The 18,859-nt window shown below is 49.6% G+C and overlaps 1 protein-coding gene across 1 annotated transcript in view; it reads left to right on the top strand.

Annotated features, from left to right (window-relative positions):
- GLP2R (glucagon like peptide 2 receptor) overlaps positions 1-17,711 on the top strand; it is a 42,819-nt gene extending 25,108 nt beyond the window's left edge. The window contains exons 7-10 of the mRNA XM_069483242.1: positions 2,742-2,830; positions 8,940-9,078; positions 14,037-14,078; positions 15,058-17,711. Of these exons, the coding sequence (XP_069339343.1) occupies positions 2,742-2,830; positions 8,940-9,078; positions 14,037-14,078; positions 15,058-15,393 (606 nt within the window). The 3' untranslated portion in view covers positions 15,394-17,711. The remainder of the gene's footprint in view (positions 1-2,741; positions 2,831-8,939; positions 9,079-14,036; positions 14,079-15,057) is intronic.
- The last annotated feature ends 1,148 nt before the right edge of the window (positions 17,712-18,859 follow it).

The raw sequence follows: 18,859 nt of genomic DNA on the forward strand, positions 1-18,859 counted from the left end.
ACTCTCCCGAGGCCAGTAAAGCAAGTAGTAACAGGTACATATTGGATTCTACAGCTCATATTTCAATATGTAGCTAAAGAATTTTAGACAGGGACATTATTACTGCGCTGGCTCAGTGTATCTGGAGACTTGATTCTGTTAATTGTAACCTGATTGCCCTCTCTGTTAACTCTTTCTCATTTGCATATGCAGGGGCATTTTTAGGTCTTTTCAACCTTAAAAACAGTTGCAACCCACAACCTCTTCCAGCCCTGTAAATAAAAGTGGGGAGCCAGGCACAGTGGCTCATACCTGCAATCCCGGCACTTTGGGAGGCTGAGGCAGGAGGATCACTTGAGCTCAGGAGCTTGAGACCAACCTGGGCAACAATAGTGAGACCCTGTCTCTACAAAAAATAAAATAAAAATTAGCTGGGCATGGTGGTGTGCACCTGCAGTCCCAGCTACTTGGGAGGCTGAGGCGGGAGGATCACTTGAGCCTAGCTAGGAGTTCATGGCTGCCGTGAGCCAAGATCGTGCCACTGCACACCAGCCTGAGTGTCTGAGTGAGACTGTGTCTCTAAAAACAAAATTAAAAAAAAAAGCAGGGAGACATTATCTCCATTGTGTATCCCTTGTCAGCTACTGTTCTGTCGCTGTGTTTCCCTTCACAGCCAAGCCTCTTATTGCTGTCTACACTGTCTCTCCTCTTCCCATTGCATTCACAGAACAAAGCTTTGGAATCCGGCCTGGGCTCTCACCTCTGCACTACAGCTTCTCTTAGCCAGCTCCTTGTTGCTAAATGCAGCCTTGTTTAAATTCTGCGTAGCATTTAAACCTAGAAATTCTTTCTTTCGGGGGCTTCCAGGATGCCCCTTTCGGGTGGTTCATCCCAACTGCCCTATAGCTGTCCTTTCTTAGCCACCCTTGCTCTCTCCTCTTCCTCCACCTTTCCCTTCACCACAGGACAATTCTCTCAACCCTCTCCCTCTCCTGGTCTAGTCTATACCGTCTCCCTGGATAACCTCGCCTACTCAACAGCTTCATGCTCTGGCTGGTGCCTCTCCGCTGAGGTCCAGACACAACATCTAACTGCGTGGGACATCTCCTGTGTTCAAAACCACTGGACCCCTTGCCTGTCCCCACCGCCCACCCCGCTCTTCCTCCTCCAGGTGTGCCCCCTCTTGGTGAACGGCACTGCCACACTTCAGATCTGCCAGGAAACGCTGGGGGCATCTTTGACCTCACATCCAACCAGCAACAAAGATCGTTTGACTCAAACTGGATGGTTTCAAATATGTCACTTCCTCTCCATCACTGAAGCACCAGGGCTGCTACTTGAGTTCACTTCTTAGTCTTCCTCCCCCAGGCACTCTGAAACTGCCTCCTGACCCCTCCTCCAGCCATGCCTTCTCAAATCCATTCTCCACACCCTCTGCTAACATGATCTTTCTGAAATGCAGGGGTGCGAATCTGATCAGGTCACTTTCCTGCTTAAAATGCATCACCGGCTGTCCCTTGCTTTCAGACGTGAATCCACACTCTGTACTTAGCACGGCCTGCGGGAACTGGTCCTCCCTCCCTCTCCACGCTCATGTCTCACAAACCGTGTTCTCGTTCTCCATGCCCTACCCCACTCGCCTACTTGCTTTTCAACACTTCCAGGAGGCTCTTGATCTCTGCCGAGGTTGCAGCCGGCTGAAGGCTTGACTAGGGCAGGAAGGTCAGCCCCAGAGTGGCGAGTGGTGCTGGTTGTTGGCAGACGGACTCAGTTCCCCCATGTGGGTCTCTCCACACGCTGCTTGGGTGTCCTTGCCACATGGTGGCCGGCTTCCCCTGGAGTGAGCAATCAGAGTGGAGAGAGCACAGGGGGAAGCCGTCCTTTTGAGGACTTCGCTTAGAAGTCACATAGCATCACTTTCCCCATGCTCTTTCCATTAGACGCAGGTAACTAAACATAGCTCACCTTCACAGGGGGAGGTGGGTGGTATTAGGCTCCGCCTTTTGAAAGAAGAAGCATCAAGGAATTCTCAGGCATATTTTAAATTTTCTACCAAGGCTGACAACGAAGGGCTGGGTTTTCCCAGTCCATGCCAGTCGTGGAAAGTATTCTAGGGAATGGAGAACGTACGCTGTCCAGTGAATTCCACGGCAGCAATAGGACCTCAGGTTAGACCCCCATAGCGCTAGAGTTCTTAGAAGAGAGGCAGCGTGGGGTTCTGTTTAAGTGAAGGGAGGGTTGTGATCATATAATCTGGGCTTAATTACCAGCTCAGTCGCCATCTAGCTGTGCAACCTGGGAATTATGCTTATCTCCTGAGTGCCTGTCTTTCCTCATTGCATTATGGGAATAAAACCAGTTGTGGCTACCTCAGGGGGTGGGGGGTTATGAAGATTAAGTAAAATAGTGCATGGAAAGTTCTTAACCCCAAGTATGGCATGGTAAGTAGTCAATAAATGTCAGTTAATATTAATCATAGTATTACTAATAATGATGTAAATGTCCATCTGCCTTTCTCAGATGGCTTTAGTAATGCGCCTCCCTGAGGCAGAAGAATAAACCAAATGACTTTCCGACTTTCAGTTCAGATGACCTTCAGGACAGTGAGGTTATCATCAAGTGCTTACTCCCTGACCAGTGGACTGCCAGATTGCCCCTGGGTCACACGGACGAGGAACTGATGGTCAAGCCCAGGGCAACCTTGATAGTCACAGCTATGTAGAGTCCAGCACTTACTTACCCACATCTGCTTTTTTTCCAAGGTCAATTTCTTCATCTTTGTGAAAATTCTCAAGCTTCTCATTTCTAAGCTCAAAGCCCATCAAATGTGCTTCCGAGATTACAAATACAGGTGAGTGGCCTGAGGTTGGTAGCAGCCGTCCGGGGTATTTTGACTCCTGCTGACTAATGTTCTGGGATGGGCGGAGCAAGGTTCATTGGTGTGTTTGTCTCCTAAGCAAGCATGTGAGGGAGAGCCCCTCCAAAAACAGGTGTCATAGGATCGCCTATAACTTTTGCCGATGTGAGACTTTTGACCACGATGAGGACCTTCTGACCCCATGAAAATGAAATAAGTGGTGAATAGTCAAGGACCACACATTCTTGTAGCAAGAAACTTCTAAAAATCCCCTAGAAATGGGAAAGGGAATCTTGTATGAAGGGAAGTTTGGCAGTTCCCTTCCTGGGGAAGGATTTGAAACAGCAGGATTAAAGACATATTCATAACCCAGAAGAGGATATCTGGGTATTTTCGAGACCTTAAGAAATAAGACCATAAACGTTTAGAGTTCAAGGAAATACATTCTTCACAGTCACCCTTTCTTTGTGACTTGCCTTTGCTATGTCTCCCCTTCCTTCTGTGATGACAGCAGTCCCCACTCACAGTACATCAGACCACAGGTGTTATTAGGCTGACATTCCTATAAAAACAAATGAATGAATGAATGAACGACAGATAAAGGGCTCCCTCCCTCTTTTCCCAGTTATTTTGTACTTTCTGTGCGGCATGTGCATTTCAGCAGGGCTCTCGTGGGGGGAGTGTGACCCACAGAGCTGTGCTAAGGGTGGGCGCCCTCGTCCGCACAGCAGGCCAGAAGAGGAGGGCGTGAGTGACGATGGCCCTAGCCCTGTTGCTCACCTTTTCTAAGGCTCCACTGAGGTGCTGGGAAGGGAGTTTACCCATGTATCTGACAAACATTGGATGGATGGCTACAATATGCTCAGCCCCGTGCTTTGAACAAGAGGTAAATACGATGTGGACCCTGCCTGGAGGATCCCACGTTCTACTTCCCCAAGGACGGGGATGTTGCTGTGGAGCCAGAGTCAGGAGGGAGGGTGCTGGCCATGACCCAGCCTCACCAACTGACCTTAGGCAAGTAGCTTGGCCACCTTGGCCTTCCTGGTGTGTAAAATGGGAGTGTCACGGCAGAACCGTCTCCTGCTTGTGACGAGGATTCAGGAGGTTGTAGATATGGGTGGCCCAGTCTAATCAGATGTGGTGAACCGTGTTTGCTCAGGATCCAGACCCTCAACTCCTATCTTCCTAAAACCCTCCTTCCATGAGGTCTAGAAGGCTGAACATAACTAGTTCAAGACTGGGCAGATATATACTGTAGTTGCTAGTTGGGGCTTTGGCCAAAACATTTTGCAGAAACCTCCAGCCCTGGGGAGCCGGCCTGGGCCCCAGGGAGCCACACTGTCTCTCTCGGCGCCTCCAGTCGAGCCTCCAAGTGGCTGAGCAGCCTCCTTGGCCCCTTTCCCAAGGCTTGGCCTCTCTCACTGCTCTCTGGGGATGGAGTTCCAAGGCCTGCTCTAGTCCACGCTGTTTGGGTCCACTCGGGGAAGGCAGTCCTCCCGGTAACCAGCTGCTGGGAAAACCAGGGGACCCGAGAAACTGGACAGAAGCTAATGTTCCTAGGAGACAAAAACAGGGAGCAGACGAATCCCAAGGGACTTGGAGCCTAAACCCTGTGCTTTGTGCCCCCAAAGTCTACCACTGGGACCTTCCCTGTGCCCAGACCCACAAGCCCCACAATAGTTTTCCGTCGTAAGCATCCCCGGAAAGACGGCCAAAGTGCAGCCTGTGAGCCCCACCGCTGGGTGTTCTGACTCGGTAAGTGGGGATGCACGTCTCACAGAGTCCCCCAGGGCACTCGCACACACAGCCAGGGTGGGGGACCGCTGATCAGACGCTCTAGTGAAATAACACATGGACCTTCCTGCTCGGGCCATGACGAATGTCATTGCGGCCTCAATATTCTGTTTTCCAAGGTAGTGGTTTCCGAACTGTTCTAATCATGCATCTCTATCAGTAAAGAAATTCTGAGTATGTCCCTCATCATATATATGCATGGTCTAATGAACACATATACATTATAAGATATTCCCAAAATAGAACATGTAAAAGGATAGATAAAAATTAATATACATAGAACTTCTATTATCTTCCATTATTATATTTTCTTGCAGTATCAAATAGATTGCCTTGCACAGCCCTGGAGTGTGCCCCTGCAGCTGGGGGCCATTGACCTGGCAAAGGGTAAATCAAGGTACTGGGGAGCCCCTCGTGGCTACACGATGACCCAGGATGGTGTTTTGCAGGGAGGAAGAGTCATCCTGCCTGACACAGGCAATCTCCCTGGAAACTCCTTTTTCCTCTCCCCACCCCCGCCCTCCGCCACCCTCCCCCATTCAAGGAGAAAGCTTGAAAAGGGGCGCCTGGGTGCATGTCCACCTGAAGGTCTCCCAGGGAGAGATGCCTCATCTTGGGGAGTTCGCCACCACCTGGGGACCCATCTGTGTTCCTGAGTGGCTGAGACTTTGGAGGGCTGACTGACACCTCCTGAATTCACAAAAGGTGAATGTGTCTAAACTATTCATTTTTCACGTCTGTGGAAGGTGGGGGCAGGGGTAAGGCATTCCTTTCTAGTGCCCGCATACCTAGTCTTTTTTTTTTTTTTTTTTTTTTGTTGAGACAGAGTCTCACTTTGTTGCCCAGGCTAGAGTGAGTGCCGTGGCGTCAGCTTAGCTCACAGCAACCTCAGACTCCTCGGCTTAAGCGATCCTACTGCCTCAGCCTCCCGAGTAGCTGGGACTACAGGCATGCGCCACTATGCCCGGCTAATTTTTTCTATATAGATTTTTAGTTGTCCATATAATGTCTTTCTATTTTTAGTAGAGACGGGGTCTCGCTCAGGCTGGTCTCGAACTCCTGACCTTGAGCAATCCACCCGCCTCGGCCTCCCAGAGTGCTAGGATTACAGGCGTGAGCCACCGCGCCCGGCCTTGCATACCTAGTCTTAACACTGAAAGACCCACAAATCCAAAGAGGTCAATGTTGGTGTCGGTGTTGTCAAAGCAGAGAAGGATGCTTGAGGGGGGCCTGAAACCACCCCTGGCCCACCACACACCTACCTGTTGAGGAGGTTGGTTCCCAGAGCCAGTGCGCCCTCTGCAGGCCAGGGTGGGATAAGTGCTGAGAACGTCCTCTGCTTTTCCCGCCAGTTTGGCTGTTCTGTTTACTCTTTCTCCATGCAGCATGCAATACAGTTGATTGGCTTGTACTTATTAGCCAAAGGCAGGGACCTGTGTTTCAGGATACACCTAGGCCACTTTATTTTACTCCCTGGGCTGGTGAATCCTACAGCATCTATGAACTCACTTGCCCATTTTGCTCTTGGAAAGCAGTGCTAATCCCCTCACTTCTGGGTACTAGGAGGGCTGCCTACTGTCACCCCGATGGGTCACCAGCTCCCCTCAGCTACTCAGCTCACACTGCCCTCTTCCACGCAGGAAGGCTGCTCCTCTTCCTCATCCCCCTCCATGTTTGTTTTCCCCTGCAGACCTCTGCCGGAGTGAGGAGGAGGGGTGACGGGGCTCCTTGCATTTCGTCCAAACTCCAATAGGTACAGGCGGCCTCCAGCAATCAGAGATTTTGAGAACTTTCAGAATTTAATGCTCATCTGGCCTCCCTCCAGGAATATATTTTAGGAAAGTTTAGATTAAACACATTTAGGCCCTGCCAAAGAGGCAAGTTGCTAGGAGCCGAAAGACTTTCTAGAGTTTTAGCCCTTACCCCTGGGCTTCCACCATCAGGCTAGGGACGCAGTAAAGGGCTCGTCTGTCTGGCTTGGAGAGAGAGAGGCCACTCGGGACGGAGGAACATCAAGGCTATAAACGGGGCAAGTGATGCCCTGTGTTCTCTGTCCTTTGTGGTCCTCAGCACCGAGGTGGCTCTTTCCCCCAGATAAATGGTCTTCGCTCTCCGTGTGATACACAGGGAAGAACTCTTAGTGCATTTATAAAGGAGAATCATTTCTTCACATGCTAAACCCCAGCCCTTTCTGAAAGGACTTTTTGGTGGGCAATGTAGGGGAGAAAAAGTTTTCCTTGATCCCTTAGGGTTCTTGGCTGGGCCTGAAAATCAAACAGGCAAAGACAGATTAATAGGAGAAAAAGCAAACAAATGTATTTTGTGAGTTATATGTGACATAGGAGCCTTCATAAGGAAATGAAGACCCAAAGAAGTGGTCTTTCTTGTGTATTTTCATGCTAGGTCTGATGAAGAGTGGACATTCATGGAGCAATATCACTGGACAAAAGGGCTGTGAGCTAATGGTAACGAACTGGGGGACCTGGCAAGGCCTGTGTGTTCAGATTCTTCTGTGTCCCTGTGTCTTCAGAAATAAGGACATTCCTGCCCCCCAGGTTTAAGGAGGGCATCTTTCATGTGAGGGTCTTATGACCTGTTTGCTGGAGAGCTCCTTAGCATTTAAAGATGGCTCCAAAGCAAAAATCACTCTGTGGTCTGGGCAAAAAGATTTCTGCGGGTCAAAGATCACCCATGGTTGCCACTCTGCAACCTCTGAGCCAGAGGGCTTTAAAACACTCCTGGAAACACACAACCCTCTCAACAGTCTCGCGTTGGGAGCACGGTACTGCTGCCTAGAGAAGTGACTCCCACATGGGTGGGGTGGGGGTGGGGTGGGTCCGAGCTCAGCTCAGGAGAACCACATAACCAGGGCCCGCGACTGCACCTCCCCACCTCACCGGCCTCTCCTGACAGTCAAGGCTCTGGGCTGTGCAGCCCTGTGGCTGGGTGGAGTCCCTTCTTAGCGGTTTTCTGCTCTCCTCTTCCTGGCTTTAGATGCTTTCGGTGCACAAAGGTGAGTTTTTCATTTGTCTGTTTCACTGATCGTATTGCATTGGAATGGCTCTCACAGACAGGATTCGCAGTGAGCTCTTTCTCTTGGGTAGAGTTAACCCTTCCTTAAGAAACTGCCCATGAACTTCTGATGCTACCCTGTGTCTACATCTTTAACTCCTTGGGACTTGGGAGGAAACCTCTTCCTAGTCTGGCCCTTTATGAGAAATTATTTGGCCTAAAAAATCATTACAGTTAAGCTCCACTTTCTAATGTGTATAAGACAGTAGCTTTGTTTGTACACTGAATATGAGTCACCTTTGCTAATTGGTTAGTTTTGAATCAAGCAGCTCAATGGTAAAGCTCGGTCACTCCCAAACCTGCTGCTTTTCAAAATCCCATGGGAGTTCCTTAAAAATTCCACATTCCTGAGATCCGACTTCCAGAAGTTTGGATTCATGGAGCTGACACTGGAGCCCAGGAAGTGACATATTTTTTTTTTTTTTTTTAAAAAGCTCTGTAAGGAATTGTAATAGTCAGCCACATTTGGGAACCACCGGTTTGGAGCATTTGGGCCGCAGCTGTGCACTTTACACGTGGGTGGTACAAAGGAATGTTTGTGTTTTCACGTGTGCAGACTGTATACAGCAGCGGGCCTCTGTTGCCGCACTTTTTATGAGGAGGAGCTGTTTTTCATTTCCCGTAGCCCTTGCTGTCACCAGGGTTGAGGGGCAAGGCGAGGGTTGACAGCAAAGCCCAGTGTGTGGAGTATGTAGGGCCTGGAGATAAGTCAGAAACCCCTCTTCCAGGCTCAGATTTGCTACTTAGTGTCTGTGTGACCCTGGGAAATTCATTTGCTCTCCTTTCTCAGGGCAACGTTGGAGGTATTGATGTTGAAAGTCCTGGGCAGAGAAAGGAATGGAGGCATCTGCTAGCCAGGCAACGGGACACTTGTCTGACCTGGTAGGGTTGGAGTGTCCCATGGTGGCAGCCACTTGCGTGGAAATCTATCCATCAGGCAAAACATTAAACTCTGCAGGCATCGATAGAGGATAATGAGAATCTATATGGAGGAATTCATTCATTCATTCATTCATTCCATGTTTCCTGAGCCTCTCCCATGCGCCAGGTGTCGGGATGCAGCAGTGAAGACCACAGTGGCCCTAAGCATTAAATGTGTAGTTAGGGAGACCAACTGGAAAATCAACAATTTATCAGTGTGATTAGAGCCACAATAAAGGTGTGCACAGAAGGGCAGGGAATGTGTTGCCTATTCCCTGCGTGGCCTTCTTGACCATTATTTGGTTATCTTTTACAGATTGGCAAAATCAACACTGGTCCTCATCCCTTTATTGGGTGTTCATGAGATTCTCTTCTCCTTCATCACCGATGATCAAGTTCAAGGATTTTCAAAACTTGTACGACTTTTCATTCAGTTGACATTGAGCTCCTTCCATGTAAGTAGGAGTCTGCAGCATGACGCCTTGGCTTTGGAGAAAACAGGCTCAGCACTGAGAGAGTCCATGGGTGACAATAGAATTCTAGCACCAGAAGGCTTTATCAGTGAGGGCCCTTGGCGTTAGAAGGGCATAGATGGGGAAGTGTTGCTGTGATCTTGGCAGCGTGATTCGGTGACTAAGAAGGGAAAAGTGGTCGCTTCCCTGGGCTGTAATAGTTAATGTGACTCATGGTCCTACGAACTGTGAGTGTTGACTTGAAGCCTTTTATTAAGTGCCTAGTTTTGCTGGGCTCGCTGCAGAGCATTGTGCAAAATGAGCTTTGTCTGTGCTTCAGGTGACAGGTACACAGAGCACAGCACAACTCGGGTGGGCACTAGTGGGTCCAGACTGGGAGTTTCTTGAATCTTGACAGATGTGTGGGGGCTGAAACTAGCATCAAGAGGCCAGCTGTGGTTGCTACCTGGATTCCTTCATCATCTATTGCTTAAAATGGTTGTCCATGCCTTAGTAACTTAAAAAGGACATTTTTTAAAATTATTTCTCATGATTTTAGGAGTCAAGAATCTAGGTAGGCTCTAGTAGGGATGGCTAACCTCTGTGTCTGTGATGCCTGCTGGGCTGGGACTTCCCAGATGGCTTCTTCACCCACATGTCTAGTGCTGAAGGTGGGATGGCTCAGCTGGCTGGGGCTGGCTTTATTTGGGTCAAAGTTCTGTGGCCTCATTTCTCACTATCAACTACCTACCTTCCTTCCTTCCTTCCTTCTACCAGAGACACCAAGTTCCCTATATCTGAGTCTTAAAGCCACTGCCATGAGACAGGGTCAGGTGTGGAGATTTCATGCACAGAGCAGAGAAAACGTGCCTGCCCACAGCATGCTCACCAGCAGCCAGAGACAGAGCCTGGGGTGGAGATGTGCTCTGGGAAGTTGGACAGTGGTTTGTTTGTTTGGTTTTTTACCCTCTTAAATTCTTTGTGGCTTTGAACTGAGACAAGGGACTCATCAGTAATTTTTTTTTAAATATGAAAACATGTTTAAATTTATTTCAATCTTTTCAGGGATTTCAAAAGCTAAGATTTAGTAATTTGGATTTTTTATGTTGCTTGTCCTTAATCTTCTTTCAAAGGTAATCCCACATTAGAAAAAATAAAATAAAACAAAATGAAAGCAAAAACCTGCAGCTGTTATCTCAGTGGTATGTGGTGGCCTTTTGTTCCCTGAGGGCATGATCAGCCAGTATGAGCCCCTGATCACCTGATCTCACACACCCAAGGCCAGGTGAAGACCAGACATTCAGATGGAGCTAAGTGAGGCAAAATTCTGAGCCAGAATGCCAGTCCGTCAGACTTCTCTGACACGGGAGGATGTTTTAGTCATCTATGGCTGTGTAACAAGCCACACCAAAGCTTCATGGCTTAACACAATAACCATTTCATTATTTTTAATGATTCTGTGAGCTAGGTTGTCTGGGCTCAGTGTGGGTGGTCCTTTTGATAACATTTTTGGCTGGGTCTACAAACATCTGAAGGCTCGATTGGGCTGGAACAGCCGAGATGGTTCATTCATATACCTAGACCTTGATGGTAGCTGTTGGCTAGGACCTCAGCTAAAACTGTAAATCATGGAGCCTTAGCTCTTCTCTGGCCTCTCCACGCATCTTGTGTATCTCATAGCAGGGCAGCTGGACTCTCAGAGCATCCCAATAATAAATGTTCTAAGTCGGAGAAAGTAGAAGCTTCTAGCTCTCTCAAGGCATGGGCTCAGAAGTCCCAGAAGTCACTTCCATGACATTGTATTGGTAAAAGGAGTCACAAGGTCATCCCAGATTCAAAGGAGGGAACATAAGGTGCATTTTTTGATGTGAGCCTACAGAGAGAAGGGGAATCACTGGAGCCATCTTTGGAGACAGCTGCCACCGTGGGTCATTTGTTCCTGCAGCAGCTAGAGCCCAGCTCACCACCTTGCACCATTGAGGAATATGACAAATCAGAGTGACTCTGCAGGGTGTTTTGTGCCAGGGAGCCAGAAAACATACTTAGAGGGCTTGTGCCTGGGCAGGGACCTCCCACCCTCTGAATACCCCTGCACCGCTCCCTCCATCCTGCCAGGCAGAGGCGAGAGCTTGGTGGGCAAATGTGTGGGGCACATTTGGTGGATTATATTAGGGAATCAGAAAGAATAGATATTAGCCCTAAAGCTTCCTTCCCTTGCTGCTTTGGAGGGTCCTTCCCTCTTCCAAGTTCTTGCGGCTTAGACGGTTCCACCAGCCTCCTGCCGTTGCTGGCGCTTAGGAGACTGCCACGTGGTGGTGATACACGAAGTGAGAGGCGTGTGTTCTGTGGACCCCTCCCTTCACGCTTGCTTAATCTAGAATGAGTACCAGGCTCTGGGATGTTCCTAAAACAGTGAAGCAAGAGCCTGAAGAAGTGAAAAGCCACATTTGTCATGTGAAATCTTATTTTAGCCAACTTGTTTGTGAGAATCCTGGCTCACTGAAAGGCCCTTCTGATATCGTGTGCCCGGAGGCAAATATTATATCACCTGCCGTGCCAGCTGCGCAAGGCCGCCGTGAACCTCTGCTGAGAGTGCACGTGTGCAGACGGCTAACTGGCACCACCGTGCCCCTATTGAGCAGATACAGCTATGAAATATCTGGTGTACGAGAGAAGGGAAATTCCACACTCGGGGGCAGGATCCAATATAGGGTTGATGTCGTGACTGCCAGCACACGGATCCTGGCCTGGCTCCAGAAGGGACGTGTGAACAAGGCTTATGTAAGGAAGCGGAGAAACACCTTCCCCGGGGACACATGTCATTATCATCATGAGATGTTGGAGGTCCCTGCCACCGGGACCTTCCCCCTTGAGTTAAAAATGTGTCCTTGTCTGTGAGTTCTGGCATTTTATGAGATTTTTCCCACCAGCACTCAGGTACCCAGAACACACACCCAACTCCGGCAGGTCAGACACACGGCCCCATTCCACAGGCTCTCCGTCAATTAGGGAAAGCCAGGGCACGTAGGTTGTCATGGTGACTGACAAATCAGGGAGCATAGAAGTCTGGGGAAAACAATGGAAACAAACATTAACTGAAGCCTCTTTGATGCCAGACCTCTGGCAGTTAAGCAGTGAGTCCAGAAAAATGTTCCAAATTCAAGAGATTATTCCTTTATTGAAACTTCCCCAACACAAATGCTTTGTAAATGAAAATGCCATAGAAAGGTGGCCTATTGTTTTCATTTTAACCCTTGTGTCCATAATTCTAAATAACTAGGAAGAGAATAAAAAGGGAATTACGTTGTCATATCTGACATTGTACAAGGCAAGATTCTTTTATAGTGGTAAGTGACAGAAACTCCATTCATTCACTCACTTATTCATTCAACAAATATTTTTGAGCTCCTGTTTTGTGATGGGCATGGTTTTAGGTGCTGGGGATCTGGCGTTGAAAAGACTAGATAAGGATGCTAGTCTTGTTGGGGATGGGGGCCAGGGAGGAACAGAGAACAACCAGGTAGACAAATAAGTAACAATATAGCTCTGGTGGCATGAAGAATACAAAATAGAGTTCTGTGATGGTGACTGCTAACAAAAATTGGATGGTCTGGAAAGACCTCTTTTTGGTAATATTTGAGCTAAGACCTGAATTTTGAGAAGCCAGGTAGGCAGAGATCGAGGAAGAATGGTCCAGAAACAGAAAGAGTGAAGGGACTCAGTGTCTCCTCCTGGTATTCATGCCCTTGTGTCCACCCCTCCCACAAGGAATAGGGGTGACCTGTGACCATTAGGATACTGTGGACATGAAGGTGTGTGACTTTGTGAGGCTGGGTCATAAAAGGGGTTGCAGCTTCTGCCTCCCTCTCTTGGATCCCACCCCCTGGGAGAAGCCAGCTGCCATTTCATGAGGACACTCAAGTCACTCACTGGAGAGAGACCGTGGCCTCCCACCAACCACAGCCCCAGCTTGCCAGCCACGGGAGCTGCCTTGGAAGCAAGTCAAGTGGTCAGATGACTGCAGTTCCAACCAACATCTTGACGACAACTTAAGAGTTACCTTGAGTTAGAACACCCAGCTAAGCCACTGCCAGATTCTTGGCCACAGAAAGTGTGCGAGATGATAAATCTTTACTGTTTTGATCCACAATGTTATACAGCAGTAGATGCCCAATACCTAAGCTTGACATGCTGGAGGAGGCCGCAAGGCCTGGGTGGCTGGAATAGAGTGGCTGAGGGCAAGCGTGGTACAAGATGAAGCCAGTGACACAGGTGGGAGATGGTCTATCATTTCTAAAGAAATATTCTCACAGGAGAAAGGAGTATTTATTATCTTACATAACTGAAAATTTCAGGACCAGGCATAGCTGGAACCAGGTACTCAGAAAGTAGCATCAGAAATCTGTCTGTCACCATCTCTGGCCTCTGCTTTTCTCTGTGTTGGCTTCAGCCTCAGACAGGCTCTCTCCATGTGACGGGGAAGATGCCCACCAGTATCTCTGGGCTTGCATCATCTATGCAGCTGGCAAACGCAGGGAAGAGAGTGCAACTTTCTCCTCCCTCCTAGTGAAAAGAACTCTGATTGGCCCTGCTTGGGTCACAGGCCCATTTGGGCTGATTGTGGTGATGGCCATCCTAAAACGTGGGAACCGCATGATTGACAGCCCTGCCCCGCCGGAAGCTCAGGGAGTAGGGGAGGGTCAGATTCCAAAAGGGAAAGATGCAAGTCAGACAAAAAAATTAGCCAGTGCTCACTATGGACAAGTAGAAATGGGACGGTGGCCTTGGCCAGTACTTGTATAACTGAATGAATGACTAGCTCTAGTTAGTATAAGCAGTGTAGTTGCCTCTTCTGGGGGCTCCTCCGACTGAGGCAGGCCCTTAGACTTTGCCAGTAACTCTCAGAGACACAGAGACATCCACCGCGTCAAATCTCATGCCTTGTCTTCTTTCTGTTCCAGGGATTCCTAGTGGCCTTGCAGTATGGCTTTGCCAATGGAGAGGTAAGATTTCCATGTTGCCATCCCGGCATCCTGCGGTGGGGCTGGAATCCTGTGCCCTAGGGATGGTGCTGTGGGGAACGTGCAATGGCCAGCACATGTTGGGACAAATTTGCACCGTGAGCCGCCAGGAGAGAGAACAGGACGCTGCTTAGACCAATGGGAAACGGTGTCAGGATGGGTGTAAGGAAGTTCAGAACGCAGCCCTGGCCCCACTGGAGATAGCGGTATTCAAGTGTGGAGGAGGAAACAAGCTTGAACTTGGGAGTCCAAAAATTTGGATTTAAGCCTTGGCTCATCCACTTAGGAGCTCTGTGAGTTAGGTATGTCACTGTGCCTTGTTTAGCCTCAGTCTCCCTATCGGTAAAATGGGAATTATAACCGTCCCTACCTCATCATGTTGGCCCAGGCATGCCAAGCACTGGAGAGCTATGATTACTATTATTGTTAATATTACTGCACGGCCCCAACTAGCTCTCTGCTCCCCTTGGGAAAGGCTTGAAGGGGGAGGGGCAGGGGACGGGACAGGTGTTTTCTCCCGTCTTTAGTGAGTTTCCAGCCTCCTTTCAATCTCCCCTACCCCACTCCAGGTTTAGGTATTTTTTTCTGTCTCCTCTCACTGGAATGTCAGCTTCCTGACCGCCAACCCTCTTCCGTCTCGCCCACCGCTGCCACTTCTGTATCTTCACGCAGGGGCTCCTTATCCGCGGCAGGTTTCAGCTTAAATGCCACCTCGGCACGGTCCTTTCCTGACCTCCACATCTCCAGTTTTGTATCCTTTCCACACTGTCCCGCTTGACGGTCTCGCAGCATCCACCATCTGATGTGCTTGTGTGTCTCTGTCTGCCTCTTTGTTAATCTCCTCCAGTTAGAAGGTAAATTTCCCAAGGAAGCCCAGCGTGGCTGCTCAATGAATCTTTGCTGCATGACCACATGACTAAATGACTCCAAGACGGTAACTCCGCCCCGTCTCTCCTGACAGGTGAAGGCCGAGCTTCGGAAGCACTGGGTCCGCTTCCTGCTGGCCCGTCACTCGGGCTGCAGAGCCTGTGGCCTGGGCAAGAACCTCCGGTTCCTGGGCAAAAGTCCCAAGAAGCTCTCGGAGGGAGATGGCGCCGAGAGGCTTCGGAAGCTGCAGCCCTCACTCAACAGCGGGCAGCTCCTGCACCTGGCCATGAGGGGGCTGGGGGAGCTGGGAGCCCGGCCCCACCAGGGCCACGCACCCTGGCCCCGGGCCAGCAGCCTGTCTGAGTATAGCGAGGGTGATGTCACCCTGGCCAACACCATGGAGGAGATTCTAGAAGAGAGTGAGATCTAGGGCGGAGCCCACTGCTCTACCTCTGCTTCCGGGAACTTCTGAGAGGGCCAAGGAAGGAGGCAGAGCAGGATGGATGTCGCTGAGCTCAGAACTGTTCTCATCCCGTTCACCATGGCACTTTGACAGGAAGTCTGTCTCAAAGTCCTTCCAAAGTCCTTCGGGTTCTGTGTAAAAGAGGCTGTGTGACGCCCATGCGTTCTGCCTGGCCTTGTCACCCTAATAACGCCCACCAAAATGGCCCTGAGACCCTGGGGCCTGGCCTTAAATTCAAGGGAATGGACCCCACCGTAAGGAGAGAGGCCAGACATTATCTGTTCCTTCCCCCGGCGGCACAGTGTTCCCCGCTGGGGCTGGGTTTCGGTGCACACGCATCGCCCGGGAAGCTTTTTCAATGCAGAATACTCGACTCGTGGCCTGGATTCTAAGAGATGAGTCTGGGGTGAGGGCTGGGAATTGGAACTGTTTAACAAGCGTCCCGGCTAATGCCGATGCAAGCCCAGCCTGGGAAACACGGGGCAGGGTGGGGGCAGTCAGAGCCCCCCTCCCCCGGCATGGCCGCGGCAGGGTAGAGGGAGAGGGCTCTGCATTCCAGCCCCGCTGCGATGCACCTGCCCTCCTCGGACCGTGTGTAGCCTGCGTCGCCCACCAGAACCACACTCCTCTCCTGCTCCTCTGCTCCCTCTCTGCCGTCGAGCTCTGCCTCCCTTTCTCTGCCTCCGTCCTCTGTGCGGGGTCGGCAGAAGTTCTGTTTGATCTGTAACAACCCCGTCCTTCCTGTGAGGATTGGCCCTGGCTCCCTGGAGACCCTCTGAAGGTCATCCTGGGTCCTTTCCTCTCTTTTCTGGCTCCATCTGCCTTTCTGAGCGTGGCTTCTACAAGCCTGACCTGCTCTGCCATTCCCGTGGGGCAAGGAATGGCCCTGACATTTTTGGTTTGCCACCAGTGTGTTGATGGTCACACCTTCTGCTGCAGGAGGTTTACCTACTATGCTCCCTGACCGGAGTCCCCGCTGAAAGAATTCTCCCCAGACAGGAAAGGGTGCCGGAAGCAGGCGGTAAAGCTATCTGGACATGCCCAGGGTGGCACTGAGAGACCCAGGGCTCCACAGCGGCTGGGCCTGTGGGACCCGTCCTGCTGATGGGCAGTCTGCGTCGTGGGCCAGCTCCTGACCTACGGAGACTGAGGAGGGTCCAGGCTCAGTGACTAAAGCTGTAAGGCAAGAGGCTGAAGGAAGGACAAGGGAGGAACATCCTATGGAACAGTGTGTTCGTGCCCAGGACTGTCGCTTTCACAGCATGGAAAATGCACGTGTATGTGGGTGGAGCATGTTGCCGTGTGACCGAATGCTACCTTATCCTAGGGGGCCGAAACGACTCTTCTCAAAGACGGCTGCCATATTTAGCAAATAAAAACACATGCTACTCGGTTGCATTTGAATGTCAGACAAGCAAGCTTGTGTAAGTGTCTCCCATGGGACTTATTTTATGTGACATTTGAATTTAGTCACACATCCTGTCTTTTCCTGGCAACTCTGTGCTCAAGGATGCTTTGCAGTGGGGCCGGGGCAAGGGTGAGACAACCGAGGCTCTCACCTCTGAAAAACTCAGCAAGCAAAATAAATTATATTTCAATGCAATATTATAAAAAGTCAAATCCACAAACTACAGCCCACGCGTCATTTACAGAAATAAAATGTTACTGGAACTGGAGCCAGGATATGGGTGCGGGGGGTGAGACCAGCTCGTATGAGGATAGGCTCCCACCCTGACTTCATCTGAAATGTTGGTACTTTGTCCATCAGGCAGGGACTTTTAACATTAATTTTGATTTTTAAACAATCACATTAAAATATTATTTATCTTGACTACGGGGCCTTTTGGAGCCCCTTACATGTTGCCCCATGGTGAGTGCCGCCCACCTTGGTGTGCAGGTTGGAAACGGAAGCAAAGGCGTTAGGCAAGTGCATAATGAAGCAGAGACTTATTGTTTGGTGTCCAGATTATCCATAGTTTGATCCCTAAAATATATGTCCTTCTAATTTTCCCTTTTCTGCAAATGCCCCTGCCCTGCCTCATCAGCCTGTGAGCTCCCAGAAAGCTGGGGCCATCGCGTATTCCCGGCACATACCCGGCACGATGCCGGTTCAGACTAGGTGCTCTACACACATTCCTCGAATGACACGGCGCAGAAATGTCTCTTAGGAGCACTGGATGCTGCTGGGAGTAAGTGATCCGGGATCTTGCCCCTATTAGGCAAAACATGTTTCCCCCCCCCCAAAGCATCTGTCAATACGTCCTCCACCTCTCTCTCCACACACTGCTTGCTCTTGTCCTGCTGATGATTAAAACAAGTTTACTTAATTTGATCTGCATTTTGTCAATTCTTTTACATTTGCTCCTCATCGGAGCTGAAGTTCTCTCCTACCCCTGGAGAATCTGGTGCACTCTACCTGGCCGGAAGTGGGAAAAGGGGCTGTGGCATTTAGCCAGGGTCCTGGGTGGTCCATTGTCTTAAATTTGGTCTCAGGGGCCAGAGGAGTGGGCAGAGGGGAGGGGCCCGAAGTAGAGGTAAGAGGTGAAAAGGGTGGAAGATGACTGTCTGACTGTTGCTCCTTTTCTAACCCACTTTCTGGATCATTTCAGTGAGCTCACTGCCGTGAAGGTCCGGCCTAGTGGTTCTCAATCCTGGCATGACAAGCTCCTGGGAAGCTTTATAAAAAGACCAATGACTGCCTCTGGCTCCAGAGATTCTGACTGAATTAGTCCAAATGGGCCTGGGAATTAGTATTTTTATAAGTTTCTGAGTGATTTTTTTTTCTATACTGTGGCAAAAATTTACCATTTTAGCCATTTTTAAGTGTACAGTTCAGTGGTACGAAGTGCATTCACCTTGTTGTGGAACCATCTCTACTATCCATCTCCGGAACTCTTTTCATCTTCCTGAACTGAAACTCTGTACCCAGTAAACAACAACTTCCTTTCCCTCCCTCCCTCCGGCCCCCGGGGAACCTCTGTTCTACTTTCTGTCTCTATTGATTTGCCTATTTTAGCTACATCTTATAAATGGAATCATACAGTATTTGTCCTTTTGCGATTGGCTTATTTCACTCAGCATAATGTCCTCTAGAGTCATCCATATTGTAGCATGCATCAGAATTTCCTTCCCCTTTTGGGGCTGAAGAATATTCCGTTGTATGGAATATACCACATTTGTTCATCCACCCATCCATCCATCCATCAACACTCGGAGATGTTTCTACCATTTGGCTATTGTGAAGAATGCTGCTATGGATAAGGGCATATAAATATGTTTGAGTTCCTGCATTCAAATTTTTGAGTATACCTAGAAGTGGAACTGCTGAATCACATGGTGATTCTATGTGTAACATTCTGAGGAACCTGGAAACTGTTTTCTGCAGCAGCTGCGTGTTTTATACTCCCACCAGCAAGGCACGAGGGTTCCAATT

The sequence above is a fragment of the Eulemur rufifrons genome, chromosome 9 (assembly GCF_041146395.1).
Source record: "Eulemur rufifrons isolate Redbay chromosome 9, OSU_ERuf_1, whole genome shotgun sequence".
Classification (NCBI taxonomy): domain Eukaryota; kingdom Metazoa; phylum Chordata; class Mammalia; order Primates; family Lemuridae; genus Eulemur; species Eulemur rufifrons.